This window comes from Zosterops lateralis (assembly GCF_965231275.1).
Source record: "Zosterops lateralis genome assembly, chromosome: 29".
In the NCBI taxonomy this organism is placed as follows: domain Eukaryota; kingdom Metazoa; phylum Chordata; class Aves; order Passeriformes; family Zosteropidae; genus Zosterops; species Zosterops lateralis.
The window spans coordinates 5,422,456-5,440,154 of NC_139789.1; the positions used below are offsets into that span (position 1 = coordinate 5,422,456).

At 55.1% G+C, this 17,699-nt stretch overlaps 1 protein-coding gene across 1 annotated transcript in view; it reads left to right on the top strand.

Moving 5' to 3' along the window:
• Nucleotides 1-17,699, top strand: part of LOC310920053 (fibrillin-2-like) — a gene marked incomplete at its 3' end in the record, with an annotated part of 76,378 nt that overhangs the window by 42,251 nt on the left and 16,428 nt on the right. The window contains exons 24-42 of the mRNA XM_083879754.1: nt 1,364-1,489; nt 2,779-2,904; nt 3,440-3,562; nt 4,507-4,632; nt 4,718-4,843; nt 6,406-6,528; nt 7,153-7,275; nt 8,135-8,260; nt 8,998-9,120; nt 9,979-10,101; nt 11,195-11,356; nt 12,208-12,276; nt 12,719-12,844; nt 13,539-13,664; nt 14,427-14,576; nt 14,857-14,928; nt 15,592-15,717; nt 16,447-16,572; nt 17,332-17,457. Of these exons, the coding sequence (XP_083735880.1) occupies nt 1,364-1,489; nt 2,779-2,904; nt 3,440-3,562; nt 4,507-4,632; nt 4,718-4,843; nt 6,406-6,528; nt 7,153-7,275; nt 8,135-8,260; nt 8,998-9,120; nt 9,979-10,101; nt 11,195-11,356; nt 12,208-12,276; nt 12,719-12,844; nt 13,539-13,664; nt 14,427-14,576; nt 14,857-14,928; nt 15,592-15,717; nt 16,447-16,572; nt 17,332-17,457 (2,328 nt within the window). The remainder of the gene's footprint in view (nt 1-1,363; nt 1,490-2,778; nt 2,905-3,439; nt 3,563-4,506; nt 4,633-4,717; nt 4,844-6,405; nt 6,529-7,152; nt 7,276-8,134; nt 8,261-8,997; nt 9,121-9,978; nt 10,102-11,194; nt 11,357-12,207; nt 12,277-12,718; nt 12,845-13,538; nt 13,665-14,426; nt 14,577-14,856; nt 14,929-15,591; nt 15,718-16,446; nt 16,573-17,331; nt 17,458-17,699) is intronic.

Here is a 17,699-nt window from a genome sequence, read left to right on the forward strand (position 1 = left end):
AATAAATCTGCGCTTTCAAACTACTTTGAGCTGTGATTCAACACCGTTTATTTTAATTTTTTTTTTCATATTTTTTATTCTCTGTGCTTTTTAAAATAAATGGCTGACCCTGGCAGGGGTTTTTTGCCTTTTCCATAAAATTTGTGGCGTGGGTTTTCACAGCATTTTATTGTTCTTTTCATTGTCTTATTTTTTTTTAATTTTTTTTTAATGCTGTTATTTATCCAATTCCACTTTATTATTTTTTTTAATTATTTTTTTATTTTTTACTTTTGGATGACAGGGAGCTGAGTCATCTCACTCCAAAGGAGGTGATGACATTTTGTATTTTCTCATTGCCTGTGGTCAGGGATTAACTTCTTCCCACCTGTTTTTGGCAAAAGAAATTTGACTTCAGCCTCCTGAGGGAGGAATTATTTCCAGCCTGGGGCAGGGAGACAACACCAGAAAGGAAAAATCAGCTTGGGATTCACCAGATCTCGCTGGTCTGGGGGTGTTTGGCAGGACCTTTACCCAAAAAAAAATCTCATCCCTGTTTTATGCAAGTCAGGGAAAACATCCCATTTTTAATTTCCAAGGCTGGGGTCAGGGAAAGAAACGTGAGAGGAAAAATTGAGGTTTTTCAAATATACCCAACCTCAGTCCCTTTCTGTGCTGTCACTGAGGGGCTTTTGGGTCCTGCTGGGATTTCCCAACGTTCAGAGTCCAGCCAGGAGACCCTGGATCCAAATCCAGCTTTCCCTGACCTGTTCACTGGGATATTCCATGTTTTGGGGTCCAAACCCCATTCCCTGTGTGATATTCCATGTCCTGGAATCCCTGCCCTGTTCCCTGTGTGATATTCCATGTTCTGGGGTCCAAGCCCCATTCTCTGTGTGATATTCCATATTCTGGGATCCTTGCCCTGTTAATTGTGTGATATTCCCTGTTCTGGGGTCCAAACCCTGCACTCTCTGCCCTGTTCCCTGTGTGATATTCCCTGTTCTGGGATCCCTGCCCTGTTCCCTGCCCTGTTCCCTGTGTGATATTCCATGTCCTGGGATCCCTGCCCTGTTCTCTGTATGATATTCCCTGTCCTGGGATCCAAACCCTGTTCCCTGTCCTGTTCCCTGTGTGATATTCCCTGTTCTGGGATCCAAACCCTGCACTCCCTGCCTTGTTATGGGTGTGATATTCCCTGTTCTGGGACCCAAACCCCATTTCCTGTGTGATATTCCATGTTCTGGTATCCCTGCCCTGTTCCCTGTGTGATATTCCCTGTCCTGTGCTCCCTGCCCTGTTCCCTTTGTGATATTCCCAGTCCTGGGGCGTTCCTCCCCTGGAGAAGCCTCTGGATGGACACCAATCCCATTTTTCCCTGCAGACATCAACGAGTGCGAGCGGGACCCGCTGCTGTGCCGGGGCGGGATCTGCATGAACACCGACGGCAGCTTCGAGTGCATCTGTCCCCCGGGCCACGAGCTGACTGCAGAGGGCAACACCTGCATCGGTGAGGGCCAGAGCAGGGGATCCTGCAGGGGAATCCTACAGGGAAATCCTGCAGAGAAATCCTGCAAATCCTGCAGGGAAATCCTGCAAATCCCACAGGGAAATCCTGCAGGGAAATCTTGCAAATCCCACAGGGAAATCCTGCAGAGAAATCCTGCAGGGAAATCCTGCAAACCCTACAGGGAAATCCTGCAGAGAAATCCTGCAAATCCTACAGGGAAATCCTGCAGGGGAATCCTACAGGGAAATCCTGCAGGGAAATCCTGCAGGGAAATTCTACAGGGAAATCCTGCAGGGAAATCCTACAGGGAAATCCTGCAAATCCTACAGGGAAATCCTACAGAGAAATGCTACAGGGAAATCCTGCAGGGAAATCCTGCAAATCCTATAGGGAAATCCTGCAGGGAAATCCTGCAGGGGAATCCTACAGAGAAATCCTACAGGGAAATCCTGCAAATCCTGCAGGGAAATCCTACAGGGAAATCCTGCAAATCCTACAGGGAAATCCTACAGGGAAATCCTGCAAATCCTACAGGGAAATCCTACAGAGAAATGCTACAGGGAAATCCTGCAGGGAAATCCTGCAGGGAAATCCTGCAAATCCTATAGGGAAATTCTACAGAGAAATCCTGCAGGGAAATCCTACAGGGGGCCACAGCAGGGAAATCCTGCAAATCCTACAGGGGAATCCTGCAGGGCTGGTGGTGTTTCCTTCCCAATTCTCTACACCCCATCCCTGGGAGTGGCCGAGGGCTTGGAGCAGCCTGGGGTTGGGGAAGGTGTCCCATGTCCCTGTCTCTGCCCATGGATGGTCCTGAAGGTCCCTCCCACCCCAAACCTTCTGAATTTCCATGATAACTGAGTCCATCTCATCCCAGAGATGAGATTCATTCCCAGCATTTTGTTGTTCCTTTTTCTGCCCAAATGAGACAAATCCAGCTGGGACACCCAGGGGTGGGTTCCAGCTGATGGCCCTGAGCAGGTCCTACATCCCATCCCTGGGAGCAGCCTGGGATAGGGGAAGGTGTCCCTGTCCATGTCCCTCTGCCCATGGATGGTCCTGAAGGTCTTTCCCACCCCAAACCTTCTGAATTTCCATGATAACTGAGTCCATCTCATCCAAGAGGAGGGACTGAGCTCATTCCCAGCATTTTATAACAACAAAATGCTGCCCAATGGGACACTTTGCTGCCCAAATGGGACAAATCCAGCTGGGACACCCAAGGGTGGGTTCCAAATAATGACCCTGAGCAGGGCTGGCTTCTCCAAAGTGCCCTTTTCCCCTCTCAGACATCAACGAGTGCTCCCTCAGTGACAACCTGTGTCGCAACGGGCGCTGCGTCAACGTCATCGGCACCTACCAGTGCTCCTGCGACTCTGGTTTCCAGGCCACGCCGGACAGGCAGGGCTGTGTGGGTGAGTGTTGCCCCAAAGGGACCTCACAGAAGTTTGGGGTGAGCCCAGAACCTTCCTGGGTGTTGTTTTCAGAGGGTAAAAATGTCCTGGAGGAGTGACAGCTGAAGATGTGTTGGAATGGGGATGTGATGGCTCTGACAGGGGTTGGGGAGAAGGGTCAGGGGTTTTCCTGTGGTTGGAGGAGATTTGGGGGAGAAGGATGAGGAGTTTTTCTGTGGTTGGGGGAGACTTATGTCCTCATCTCCCACCCCAAATCTCTGCCTGGGCTCTTGTTTGTGCAGGGCCAGGGGTTGGGCAGAAATTAGGAGACGTTTTCCTGTGGTTGGAGGGGATTTGTGTCCTCATCTCTCACCCCGAACTGCAGCCTGGGCTCTTGTCTGAGAAGGATCAGGAATTTTCCTGTTGTTGGGGGAGATTTGTGTCATCACCTCCTGCCCCAAACTTCTCCCTGGGCTCTTGTCTGTGCAGGGCCAGGGGTTGGGGCTGGATCCCCGCGGGTCCCTCCCAACTCAGGCCCCTCTGGTTGTGTCCCCAGACATCGACGAGTGCACCATCACCAACGGGGGCTGTGACACCCACTGCTCCAACTCCGAGGGCAGCTACGAGTGCAGCTGCAGCGAGGGCTACGCCCTGATGCCAGACAAGAGGTCCTGTGCAGGTCAGTGACCACTTTGGTGGCCCTTGCAGGGTCCTCTGTGTCCCTCCAGCATGTCTGTCGTGGTTTGAAAGCAAATCGAGTGAGAGGCTCCAAGTCAGAGATACCATTTAATAAGAAGAAAGGGAAAAAGGTAGAAATAAAATAAAATCAATGCAATAACACAAAGGAGCACTGCCAGAGTCAGAACACACCCTGAGCAGGGTGGGGGGAGCAGTCCAGGTGAGGGGCTCTTCCTGAAGCAGTGATCCCACAGAAAGGTCTGGGAGCTCTGCTCCTCTGGGAATCCAGTGGCTCAGGGCTGCTTGTCCTGTCCCAAATCCCAGATTCTCTCCAGGTGGGAATGCTTGGCTCCTCCCCCTGGGCATTGGGAGCATCTCCCAATGGGATGAGGAGTCGTGCAGTGGCTCCTTGATGGCCCATTAAACAGAGAGAGCTCCTGGAGGGAGTTCCCTGTGAGTCCTGGGCAAGGCATTGATGGGCCATGAGCAGAAGAGCCCAAAGGAGGGGCCTGGGAAAACACTGCCCCACCTGGTTCCAACAGCTCATGGGGATGGGGATGGGATAAATACTGTGTGCACATCCTACACCACAACCCAGGACAATGTTGCAGTTATGGACATGAAAAGAACCACACTCAGGTAGAAGCAGGAAAAATAAGACAGTTTGTTATGATTTAGGGTTTATATGGTATTTGGGATTTGGTCAATGAGGGGAGCACCTCTCTGACCCCCAGTGGTCAATCTAAAAGTCCGTTACTGAGAAGAATGAAACCAACACAGACTGTTTTTTTGAGGAAAATATGTCAACAACCATCAGAAAGCTTAGAATTATGGCAATGGGGGGGGGAGCTCATTTTTCAAGGATTTTCCTGGGATGATTTTTTGCATGATTTGGGATTTTCCTCCTGCCCCCTCACTGTGCTCACCCTGGTCTCCTGTGTGCAGACATCGATGAGTGTGAGGACAACCCCGAGATCTGTGACGGGGGGCAATGCACCAACATCCCTGGGGAGTATCGCTGCCTCTGCTTCGACGGCTTCATGGCATCCCTGGACATGAAAACCTGCATTGGTGAGACCCTGAGCACGTCCCCAGCCCTTCATCCTGTCCCCAGAGTCACGCCAGAGTCACTTTGGGGTGTGGTTTTGTCCTGCAGATGTCAACGAGTGTGATCTGAACCCCAACATCTGCCTGCACGGCGAGTGTGAGAACACCAAGGGCTCCTTCATCTGCCACTGCCAGCTGGGGTATTTTGTCAAGAAAGGAACCACGGGGTGCACAGGTGGGAGCTCAGCACGCCTGGAGACAGGGCTGGTCACCAGAGGACATGAGAGAATCACATTGACACTGTTTAGTTGTGGGAGCAGAGAGAAAGGCGTTTATTTTTTGGGATTAGGGTTTAAATAGTGTTGACTTGATCAGTAATTGACACTTCTCTGAGCCCACTGGTCAGGTTAGAAATCCATCAATTTGTTCTTCTCCCAGGGAAAAATGCAGTTTTTCAAAATATCACTCTTTGTTCATGTTACATGAGTGAGAACCCAAGTCCAGAAATGCAAAACATCAGAAGCTGAAAAAATCAGGGTTAAAAAGACCATCCCTGATATTCTAAACCAGCTCCACTCTCCCTCCTCATCTTCCTCAGGGGTGGAAATCCTTCCCTGTCACTTGTGAGCAGTTTTTAGGGATGTGGTGTGGACATGAAAGAATCACACTGACATTGTCCAGTTGAGTTTATTTTTGGGATTAGGGTTTAAATAGTGTTTGGAATTTGATCAGCAATTGGGCCATGAGGTTGACACCTCTCTGAGCCCACTGGTAAAGTTAGGAATCCATCAATTTGTTCTCCCAGGAAAAAAATGCAGAGTTTTTCTCTTTGTTCATGTCACATTGAGTGAGAAAACTCCAGTACAGAATGTAAAACATCAGAAGGATGAAAAATCAGGACAAGGGCTCCCAGTGAGAGGAAACAGGAGACGTTTTTTCAGAGAGAAAAAAGCTCCCAGAGCTGCAGAGAGCCCCATCCCGTGTGGGGGATGCTGTGGGATGTGCACTGAGCTGGGCGAGCACAGAGAGCCAGGAACTCACCTGTCCCCAGGTGACGGCCAAGCCAGGAGCCTGCCCTTCCTCCTGCACCTTCAGCCTCCTCAGCTGCAGCCTCCAACCCCGGGCAGCCTCTACCCCAAAGCCCTGGGAGCTCTGGGGAGCTTTGTTTGACCCCAGGAGTTCTGGGGAGTTTTATTTGACCTTGGGAGCTCCAAGGAGATTTGTGTGACCCTGGGACCTCTGGGGAGATTTGTTTAACCTGGGGAGATTTGTGTGACCCTGGGAGCTCTGGGGGGATTTGTTTCACCCCAGGAGCTCTGGGGAGCTCTGTGTGACCCTGGGAGCTCCAAGGAGATTTGTTTGACCTGGGAAGATTTGTTTGACCCTGGGAGCTCTGGGAAGCTTTGTGTGACCCCCGGGAGCTTTTTTTGACCCTGGGACCTCTGGGGAGCTTTATTTGACCCTGGGAACTCTGGGGAGATTTGTTTGAACTCTGGGGAGCTTTATTAGACCCCTGGGAGCTCTGGGGAGCTTTGTGTGACCCCGGGAGCTCTGGGGAGCTTTGTTTGACCTGGGGAGATTTCTTTAACCCCAGGAACTCTGGGGAGATTTATGTGACCCTGGGAGCTCTGGGGAGCTTTGTTTGACCCCAGGAGCTCCCGGAGCTCTCAGTGCCCAAACCCCAGCCCAGGACCAGCCCAGGACCAGCCCAGGACCAGCCCAGAATCATCCCAGGCTCATCCCTGCAGCGCTGGGAGAGCTGAGCTGAGCCAGCCCTGGCTGTCCTTTCCTCTGCAGACATCGATGAGTGTGAGATCGGGGCCCACAACTGTGACATGCACGCCTCCTGCATCAACATCCCCGGCAGCTTCAAGTGCAAGTGTCGCTCGGGGTGGCTCGGGGACGGCCTCAAGTGCAACGGTGAGTCCCCAGGCTGAGCCCTCTCCAGGTGCTCTGCAGGTGCCTGGGAGAGCTGGGATGAGCTTCCATTGGGGTATCGAGGGTTCAGCCTGGAGAAAAAGAGACTTTGTGGCTCTGGAGACAGGAGGGGACAGCCATGGGAGGTCGGGTTCTGCTCTCAGGGGACAGCAGGACAAGAGGGAACGGCCCCAGGCTGGGCCAGAGGAGGGTCAGGGTGGGTATTGGGAAAGTGTCTTCATGGAAAAGTCCAGTCCTGACCCTGGAGGGATTTAAAGCCATGTAAATGTGGCACTTGGGGACGTGGTCAGTGGCTCAGCAGCGTCCTAAGAGACTCCCAGGGGTGTATTGGAGCCTCCAAGTGCCCACAGAGTCTCCTGGGCCATTTGTGTGTCCCTGTAGCTGCTCAGGCTCAGGGCCAAGGCAAGAAAAGGTGGCCAAGGCCAGGCTGGACAGAGCTTGGAACAACCTGGGCCAGTGAAAAGTGTCCCTGGGATGATCCTGAAGGTCCTTCCCACCCAACCCACTCTGTGGTTCCACAATAAACAACTCCAGCTCCTCCAGGAGCCCGAGCTCATCCCGGCTGAGCCAGACCAGGCACTGACAGGGTGTTGTTGTTGTCCCCAGACTTGGATGAATGTGCCACCGAGGAGCACAAGTGTAACCTGAACGCCAACTGTGTGAACACGCCGGGCTCGTACCGCTGCGCCTGCCGCGATGGCTTCAACGGCGACGGCTTCTCCTGCTCAGGTCAGCCTGGGGTGCCACGCCTGGGGAGGGGGCAGGGGCTGGTCTCGAGGGGTCATCCCAGAGCCTCTGGGCCACCAACCAGACCCTTGGGGCCACCAACCACACCCTTGGGGCCACCAGACTGTCAGAGCCACCAACCAACCCCTTGGGGTCACCAGAGCCTCTGGGCCACCAACCAGACCCTTGGGGCCACCAGATTGTCAGAGCCACCAACCAGCCCCTTGGGGTCACCAGAGCCTCTGGGCCACCAACTGACCCTCGGGGCCATCAGACCCTTGGGGCCACCAGACCCTCGGGGCCACTGGACCCTCAGAGCCACTAGACCCTCTGGGCCACCAACCATACCCGTGGGGCCATCAGACCCTCAGAGCCACCAACCAGCCCTTTTGGGCCATCAGACCCTCAGAGCCATGAGCCTTTCAGGGCCAGTAGCCCCTTGTAGCCATCAGTCCCTCAGAGCCACCAACCAGCCCCTCGGGGCCACCAGACCCTCTGGGTCACCAGACTCTCAGAGCCACCAGATCCTTGGGGCCACCAGAGCCTCAGAGCCATGAGCCCCTTTGAGCCATGAGTGTCTCAGAGCCATCAGCCCCTTGTAGCCACCAGTCCCTCAGAGCCACAAGTCCCTGTGGGCCACCAGCCCCTCTGTGCCCCCAGCCCCTCTGCCCCACCATCCTGGCTCAGCTCTCCCTGTACCCAGGTCCCCCCAAGCCTGGCACAGCCTCCTCAGCCCCACACACCCCTCCAGCACCTCCTGGCAGGGCTTTGACCAGGCAGGGATTGCGGTGGGTGGGTGGGCTCCTGGGCTGGCTGAGGGCAGCCCCCAGCCCCGTGAGGACTCTGCTGTCCCTCCCCACAGACGTGGACGAGTGTGCCGACAACGTGAACCTGTGCGAGAACGGGCAGTGCCTGAACGCGCCCGGCGGGTACCGCTGCGAGTGTGAGATGGGCTTCAACCCCACCGAGGACAGCAGGGCCTGCCAGGGTGAGTGTCCTGGGGCTCTGATCCCCTGCTGGCCTTCCCTGTCCCCTGCTGTCACCTCCTGAGCCAGCCCTGTCCCCTCCCTCGGCACCAGGCTCTCCATCAGTTCTGTAAATATGTGCAGGGAACCTGATGGTTCTATTTAGGGATCTCAGAGGGCAAAAGACACAGCGAGGGGAGAACTCAGTTTGCTCCATCAAAAATGCACCTTTATTTAGGGCCAACAAATGAGATAGTAGGGAGAGAAATAAAGAATAGTAAGAAAGAGAGAGAAAGAGAGAGAAAGAGGGGAAGGGGATTATAGATACCAACGTGGAGGGACGAGTCCTCGAGGCCTGGAGATGCCATAGACGGGATCTGCTCCAGTGGGGGGATCACAAAAGTGAGCGGGGTCCCCAGACTGTCCCTGTCCCCAGCCTGTTCCTGCCCCAGCCTGTCCCTGTCCCCAGCTGTCCCTGTCCCTTCCCCAGCCTGTCCCTGTCCCTGCCACAGCCTGTCCCTGCCCCAGCCTGTCCCTGTCCCTGCCACAGCCTGTCCCTGTCCCTGCCCCAGCCTGTCCCTGTCCCTTCCCCAGCCTGTCCCTGTCCCTGCCCCAGCCTGTCCCTGTCACTGCCATAACCTGTCCCTGTCACAACCTGTCCATGCCACAGCCTGTCCCCAGCTGTCCCTGTCCCCAGCTATCCCCAGCTGTCCCTGTCCCCAGCTGTCCCCAGCTGTCCCCAGCTGTCCCTGTCTTGCAGACATCGACGAATGCACCTTCCAGAACATCTGTGTGTTCGGCACCTGCCAGAACCTGCCCGGGATGTTCCGCTGTGCCTGTGACGATGGATATGAGCTGGACAGGAGCGGGGGGAACTGCACAGGTCAGGGCTCCTGGGCTGCTCGGGGCTCTGCTGGGCTCATTCAGGGCAGCCTAAGAGCAGCTCAGAGTCCCCTGTGGTGTCTCTGCTGTTGGGGGTGGCCAGGAGGGACAGATGGGTGTGGCTCTGCCTCTGGGCAGGGGGGTGGGAGTGGCACATTTTATATATAAATAAATATATATATACTTATAGGTATGCATTTATCTATATGTATACATTTATTTAGAGACGTATCTTTATTGATGTGTAAATATATTTATATTTATATAAATATATATTTATGTTTATTGGTGTGTAAACATATCAATATAAATTATATAAATATTTACATAAATGTATTAATATATACATATATATAATATATATAATTATACACAGATTTATATTTATTGATATGTAAACATATCAATATACATTATATATAAAAATATAAATTAATTTATAAATATATACATATACACAAATATACATATATATAATATACATATATATACACATTATATATAAATATATATACATTTATACTTATTGATATGTAAACATTTGTATACATATATATAACAAAAAATATAAATATATAATAAATATATACATATATATACATTATATAAATATTTAAATATATATTTATATTTATTGCTATGTAAACACCTGTATATATAAATACACTTATACATTTATATTTATTTATATGTAAACATATACATAAAAATATCTATATACTTATATGTATATATATATATGGGAGGGGTTTTGAGGGGCACCGTGGGTTGAGGATACACCTGAGGGCACAGAGCTCAGGCTGGGCTGGCAGTGCTCACCTTGATCTCTGTCCATCTGTCCGTCTGTCCGTCCTTCCAGACATCAACGAGTGTGCGGACCCTGTGAACTGCATCAACGGGCTCTGTGTCAACACCCCCGGCAGCTACTTGTGCAACTGCCCCCAGGACTTTGAGCTGAACCCCACCGGGGTGGGCTGTGTGGGTGAGTGGGACCCCCACCCACCCCTGGGACCCCCCACCTGCACCCTGGGACCCTCCACCACACCTGGGACCCCCCACCCACCCCTGGGACCCCCCACCTGCACCCTGGGACCCCCCACCACACCCTGGGACCCCCCACCTGCACCCTGGGACCCCCCACCTGCACCCTGGGAACCCCCCACCCACCCCTGGGACCCTCCACCCACCCCTGGGACCCCCCACCACACCCTGGGACCCCCCACAACACCCTGGGACCCTCCACTGCACCCTGGGGTCCTTCTTGGTGGTCCTGTGTGCCTGGGACTGGACACGAGAGTGACTGTCCTTTCTTGGCTGTCCCCTCCTGGTTGTCCCCACCTGGTTGTCCCCTCCTGACTGTCCCCTCCTGGTGTCCCAGCCTGGTTGTCCCTTCCTGGTTGTCCCTGTCACCCCAGTGGGTGCCCCTCTGGTTGCAGCAATGTTGCTCCAGAGCAGCTCTGGGGCTGTTTTATTCCCCTGGGAATGTCCAAATCCAGGTTGGATGGGGCTTGGACCATCCTGGGACAGTCCAAGGTGTCCCTGCCCGTGGCCAGGATGATCCCAAACCTTTTGGGATTCTGTGAGCTCCCAGCACAGAGCCCCAGCAACCTTCAATTCAATTTTTCCTTACCCCTGGAAGATTTCACATTCCTTTCCACCCCATGGCAGGATGAGGAACCTTTAAGTTCCCTTCCATCCCAAACCATTCCACAATTCCACAATTCCTCCTGCACCCAGGTCGTAATAGGACATGAAATAAAGATGCTTGACTCCAGTCAGGAGGCAGGAGAAATCAGAAGGTTTATTTTTTATAATAAACCTGTGCTAAAGGCACATTATTGGTCCACAGAACTGACACCTCTCCCATTGACTCAGTGACAGAAATAGTAAATAACACTTGTTGTTATGGGAAAGGAATATTGTTTACACCAGGTTGTTTTGGGGAAAAAGAAAAACCGTTGAAAAGTTTTCCTCGGGGAGAAGCTCAGCAATTTTCAGGCTTGGGAAATATCAACTCTCCACACCCACAAGTTTTCCCAGGAGAGGCTTTTCTCAGCAGCCCTGTCTCCCTGCAGATACCCGTGTTGGGAATTGTTTCCTGGACACTCAGGACCGAGGGGACGGCGGCATCTCCTGCAGCGCCGAGATCGGCGTGGGAGTCACCAGAGCCTCCTGCTGCTGCTCCCTGGGCCGGGCCTGGGGCAACCCCTGTGAGCTCTGCCCTCCTGCCAACACCAGTGAGTGGGGACAAGCTTGGGGTGGCCTTGGGAAGGAGGGGAGAGGGGCAGGGAAGGTTCCAGATGGATCCCCGAGCCAGGATAGAGGTGCTGAGTTCAGGGTTTGATGGTCCATCCAGGGCAGAGGTGGAGTGGGGTGGTGAGGAGGGGAAGGTTGGTGTGTTTGGGGGATGCAGGTTGGGATATTTTGTTCGCAATGTGCTGAGGGAATGTGGAATTGCCTCATGGTTAGGGTTAGGGTTGGGGGTTAGGGTTGGGGGTTAGGGTTAGGGTTAGGTTTAGGGTTGGGGGTTAGGGTTAGGGTTAGGGTTGGGGGTTAGGGTTGGGGGTTAGGGGTTAGGATTAGGGTTAGGGTTAGGGGTTAGGAGGGTTAGGGTTAGGGTTAGGGTTAGGGTTAGGGTTAGGGTTAGGGTTAGGGTTGGGGTTGGAGTTAGAGTTAGGGGTTAGGGTTAGGGTTGGGGTTAGGGTTAGGGTTAGGGGTTAGGAGGGTTAGGGTTAGGGTTAGGGTTAGGGTTAGGGTTAGGGTTAGGGGTTAGGAGGGTTAGGGTTAGGGTTAGGGTTAGGGGTTAGGGTTAGGGTTAGGGTTAGGGTTAGGGTTAGGGTTGGGGTTGGAGTTAGGGTTAGGGGTTAGGGTTAGGGTTGGGGTTAGGGGTTAGGAGGGTTAGGGTTAGGGTTAGGGGTTAGGGTTAGGGTTAGGGTTAGGGTTGGGGTTAGGGTGTGGGATGGCTCGGTTGGTTTGGCAGGGGATGGGGATGGAGCTGGGCCCCGGGCACACCCTCGTGGGCTGTTCGTGCTGGGATTGTCCTGGCTCAGGGGAGCCCCCTCAGCCTCACAACCGCCTCTCTCCACAGCCGAGTACAAGACCCTGTGCCCTGGGGGAGAAGGGTTCCGGCCCAACCCCATCACGGTCATCCTGGAGGGTGAGTGAGCCCCGTTCCCACAGCCCTTCCCGAGGGATGGGCTGGGAATTGTGTCCTGTGGGGTCACTGTGCCATGGCTGGTGGTGCCCTTTGGGGACACTTCTCATGACTGGTGGTGCCCTGTGGGGTCACTGTGCCATAGGTGTCCTTTGGGGACACCGCCATGGGCTGGTGGTGCCCTTTGGGGACACTGGGCTGGTGGTGCCCTTTGGGGACAATCTATGACTGGTGGTGCCCTTTGGGGACACTCTATGGCTGGTGGTGCCTTTTGGGGTCACTGTGCCATGACTGGTGGCCTTTGGGGACACTCTGCAGTGTCACCACCAAGCTCTGGACACAAATTGTGGCTCTCCTTGGCCGTGCTGAGCGTGGTGGGCTGAACCCTCTGGAGCTGCAGGGGTGGCCCAGTCAGTGACAATGTCCCCCTGCTGTCCCTCCTCAGACATTGACGAGTGCCAGGAGCTGCCAGGGCTGTGCCAGGGCGGGAACTGTGTCAACACCTTCGGCAGCTTCCAGTGCGAGTGTCCCCTGGGCTACTACCTCAACGAGGACACCCGGATCTGCGAGGGTACGGGGCAGGGGTGGGGACAGGGCTGGGGACAGGGGCTGGGGACACGGGTAGGGGACAGGAGGTGGGGACAGGGGATGGGGACAGGGGTGGCAGCTGCTCCAGGGGCTGGGGACATGGGATGGCACCTGCTCCAGGGGTTGGGAACATGGGGTGGGACCTGTTCCAGGGGCTGGGGACAGCGGGTGGCACCTGGGACTGGGACTGGGACTGGGACAAGGTGTGGCACCTGGGACTGGGGACACCCTGTATGTGTGACAGGAGCCCCGTGTGTGCCCGAGCTGCCCCACCAATGGTCGGGGCCATCCCTTCCCCTTCCCTTCCCTTCCCCTTCCCCTTCCCCTTCCCTTCCCCTTCCCCTTCCCCTTCCCCTTCCCCTTCCCCTTCCCCTTCCCCTTCCCCTTCCCCTTCCCTTTCCCCTTCCCTTCCCTTCCCTTCCCTTCCCTTCCCTTCCCTTCCCTTCCCTTCCCTTCCCTTCCCTTCCCCTTCCCCTTCCCCTTCCCCTTCCCTTTCCATATTTCCTCATCACAAACGCATCCCCACTCCAGCCCAGCCTGGTCCCTGTGCCAAAACCACCCTAATCCCTCATCCCCACCCCACGCTGTGCCAAACCCACCCCAATCCCTCACCTCCAACCCCACCCTGTGCCCTTTTCCATCCATGCCCAGTGCCCTGAGCCCTTTTCTCCCCCCAGATATCGACGAGTGCTCTGCCCACATCGGGATCTGTGGCCCCGGGACCTGCTACAACACCCTGGGCAACTACACCTGTGTGTGCCCCCCCGAGTACATGCAGGTCAACGGGGGGAACAACTGCATGGGTACGGCTCTGGGGCCACGGGGAGGGTCCCAGACCCATGGGGAGGGTCCCAAGCCCACGGGGTGGGTCCCAAAACCATGGGCAGGGTCCCAAACCTACAGGGAATGGTCCCAAACCCATAGGGAGGGTCACAAACCCATGGGGAGAGCCCCAAACCCAAGGGGAGGGTCCCAAACCCATGGGGAGGGTCCCAAACCTACAGCGAATGGTCCAGACCCACTGGGAATGGTCTAGACCCACGGGGAGGGTCCCAGACTCACGAGGAGGGTCCCAAAGCCACGGGGAGGGTCCCAAACCTACAGGGAATGGTCCCAGACCCACGGGGAGGGTCCCAAACCCATGGGGAGAGCCCCAAACCCACAGGGAATGGCCCCAAATCCAAGGAGAGGGTCCCAAACCCATGGGGAGGGGTCTGGCACTGCCATCCCTGAGTGGGCTGTGCCAAGGGGATGGAGCAGAAGTGTTGGAAAAGGGGGCTGGGGTTCCGAGCTGGGTGTGACACTTGGTGATCTGAGCTGGGTGATGGATCAGGCAGGGGTTGGGCTCGATTTTGGGGAGTCTGTCCTGCCATTCCTGAGCCTGTCATTTCCCATTCCCAGGGTGTCAGTGCCATCCCCAGGGTGGCGGTGCCATTCCCAGAATTGGCAGTGCCATCCCCAGGGTCCCCAGGGTTGTCATTTCCCATCCTGGGGCTGGCAGTGACAATTCCAGGGTTGTCAGTGCCACCCCCAGGGCTGTCCCAAGCCCGGCCCTGCCGTTGCAGACATGAGGAAGAGCGTTTGCTACCGCAACTACAACGACACCTGCGAGAACGAGCTCTCCTTCAACATGACCAAGAAGATGTGCTGCTGCTCCTACAACATTGGCAAGGCCTGGAACAAACCCTGCGAGCCCTGTCCCACCCCTGCCAGCCGTGAGTGTCCTCAGGGGGTCCCTGTCCCACCCCTAAGTGCCCTCACAGAGTGCCTGTCCCATCCTTTTTCCCATTTTCCCTCCAATTCAAGGGAAAAAATTAATTTTCCCATAAAATTCTGGGGCACGGACACCCCCAAAACAAACAGGGAGAGAGGATTGTACTCTGGGGGTGACTCCAATCCCAGCAGTGAGCCCCTGGTGCCCCCTCAGGCCCCCCAAATTCCAGCCCACTTGTCCCTCCCTGGGCCCAGCAGTGACCTCGGTGTTCCCTTTCCCAGCCGAGTACCAGATCCTGTGTGGGAACCAGGCCCCGGGATTTATCATCGACATCCACACGGGGAAACCCATCGGTGAGTCGGGGCTGCTCCTGAGACTCTGCTCTCACCCCCTGGGAGTTTCATTAAAAGAATTAATGATTGGGGCAAGGAAAAGAGGTTTGGAAGCGGAAAATAAGTTGATTTTCTTTCCCTGGGGAGAAAGTGCAGCAGAGGGAATTGGTGGTGAAGTGTCGCTGTAGGACACGAAAAACTCCAAATATTTCAGAAGAAAAAGAAGAGTTTATTGTCTAAATTCTCACTGCCTTTTATGTGTCACTGGAGGGACATGAGAAAACTACACTCACCTGTCACGATGTGAGATGAGGAAGAAGAAGGAAATTTGTTTGGGTTTAGGGTTTAAATAGGGTTCGGATTTTGAGATTCGTCATCGACATCCACACGAGGAAACCCATCGGTGAGTTGGGGCTGCTCCTGAGACTCTGCTCTCACCCCCTGGGAGCTGCATTGGAGGAATGAAAGGTTGGGGCAAGGAAAAGAGGTTTGGCACTGCCAGGAATGAAGAGGTGGAAAATAAGTTGATTTTCTCTTCATGGGGATCTGATGTTGAGGAGCATTCCCGGGATGTCGGGCTGGTCTCTGACATTGTTGAGCATTCCCGGGATGCAGAGAAGGGATTGTGATGTTGAGGAGCATTCCCGGGGTGCCGGGCTGGGCTCTGATGTGGGATCCCTGCAGATATCGATGAGTGCAGCGAGATCCCGGCCATCTGCACCAACGGCGTCTGCATCAACCAGATCGGGAGTTTCCGCTGCGAGTGCCCCATCGGCTTCAGCTACAACAACATCCTGCTCATCTGCGAAGGTACCGCCGCCAATCCTGGGAATTCCGGCTCCTCCCGGCCTGGGACACCCCAAGCTGGGAATTCCGGCTCCTCCTGGCATCGGGACACCCCAAGCTGGGAATTCTGGCTCCTCCTAGCCCCGGGACATCTCAGTTTACTTAAACAAAATAATGCACCTTTATTTAGTGCCAACAAACGCGATAGTGGAGAGAGAAAATAGAGAATAGTGAGAAAGAGAGAGAAAGAGGGGAAGGGGATTAGAGCTACCAACGTGGAGGGACGAGTCCTCAAGGCCTGGAGATGCCCATGGATGGGATCTTCTCCAGTGGGGTGATCACAAAAGTGAGCGGGGTCTGCAGAGATTTTATAGGTTGGTCAAGGTGGGGACCAAAGTGAGGGGACAGAGCCAAAGGGGACCAAAGCGAGGGGCACAGAGCCAAGGCAGGAGTAACTTATGTCAAGGTTGGATGCTCAGGAACAAACTGACGCTCCTGGTACGGACAGACCAGTTGGGACAAGCAGTCTCGGCTCAGTCCACCGTAACCAGTCCCATTGTTCTTGCATTCCGTTCTCATGGAGATGCCACACCAGTCCTCCAAAACTCGACAAACGTCCCACCTCAGCCAGGCCAGGGGCTCCTTTCAGAGTCTGGGGTCTCAGTCCCCAACCATCAGAGACAGTGGTGAGGCAAATCACATCCCTGGACAGACTGTGACACCACCCCGGGCCCCGGGCCCCTGTCCCCGCAGACATCGATGAGTGCAGCAGCGGGGAGACGCTGTGCCAGCGCCACGCCGAGTGCGTCAACATCCCCGGCAGCTTCCGCTGCGAGTGCGCCACAGGATACCGCCTGTCCCCGGGGGGAGCCTGCGTGGGTGAGGGACACACCCGGGGCACACCTGGGACACACCTGGGGGCACCTGGAGACACCTGGGGGCACCTGGGGGCACCTGGGACACACCTGGGGGACACACCTGGGACAGCTGGGGAGACCTGGGGGCACCTGATCAAACCTGGGACACACCTCGGGACACACTTGGGATACCTGGGGGACACCAGCGACACACCTGGGACACACCTGGGGGCATCTGGGAGACACCTGGGGGACACCTGGAGTTACCTACACACATCTGGGGCCACCTGGGACACACCTGGGGGGACATCTGGGGACACCTGGGGACATCTACACACACCTGGTGACACACCTGGGACAGTGGGGACACCTGTAGATACACCTGGGACACACCTGATTGAACCTGGAAAACACTCAGGGGCATCTGGAACATACCTGGGGACACACCTGGGGGGACACCTGGGATGCACCTGAGACACACCTGGGACACCTGGGACCCACCTGGGGGACACCTGGGGACACTGGGGACACACCTGGGGGCACCTGATTGAACTTGGAACACACCTGGGGGCACCTGGGACACACTTGGGGGACACACCTGGGGCACACCTGGTCCACACTTATAACACACCTGGGGACACACCTGATCACCCCACTCCTTTTTTTGGGGGATGTCAGCACATCAATCTCATTGTCACCTCTCCAAAACGGTGGGTGTGGCTCTGCCGTCCCCACCTGTCCCCTCCCCGCCCCTCACCTGCCCCCCTGGGCTCCGTTTCAGGTCGTAATGAGTGCCAGGAGATCCCCAACGTGTGCAGCCACGGCGACTGTGTGGACACCGAGGGCAGCTACGTCTGCATCTGCCACAACGGCTTCAAGGCCACCGGGGAGCAGACCATGTGCATGGGTCAGTGCCACCTCCCTGGTCAGTGTCACCTCCCCAGTCAGTGTCACCCCTCCAGTCAGTGTCACCCATTCTGGGTCAGTGTCACCTCCCCAGCCAATGTCACCCCCCGATCAGTGTCAGCCATCCTGGGTCAGTGTCATCTCCCCTGGGTCAGTGTCACCCCCTCTGAGTCAATGTCACCCTCTCCAAGTCGGTGCCACCCCTCCAGGGTCAGTGTCACCTCCCCAGTCAGTGCCACCCAC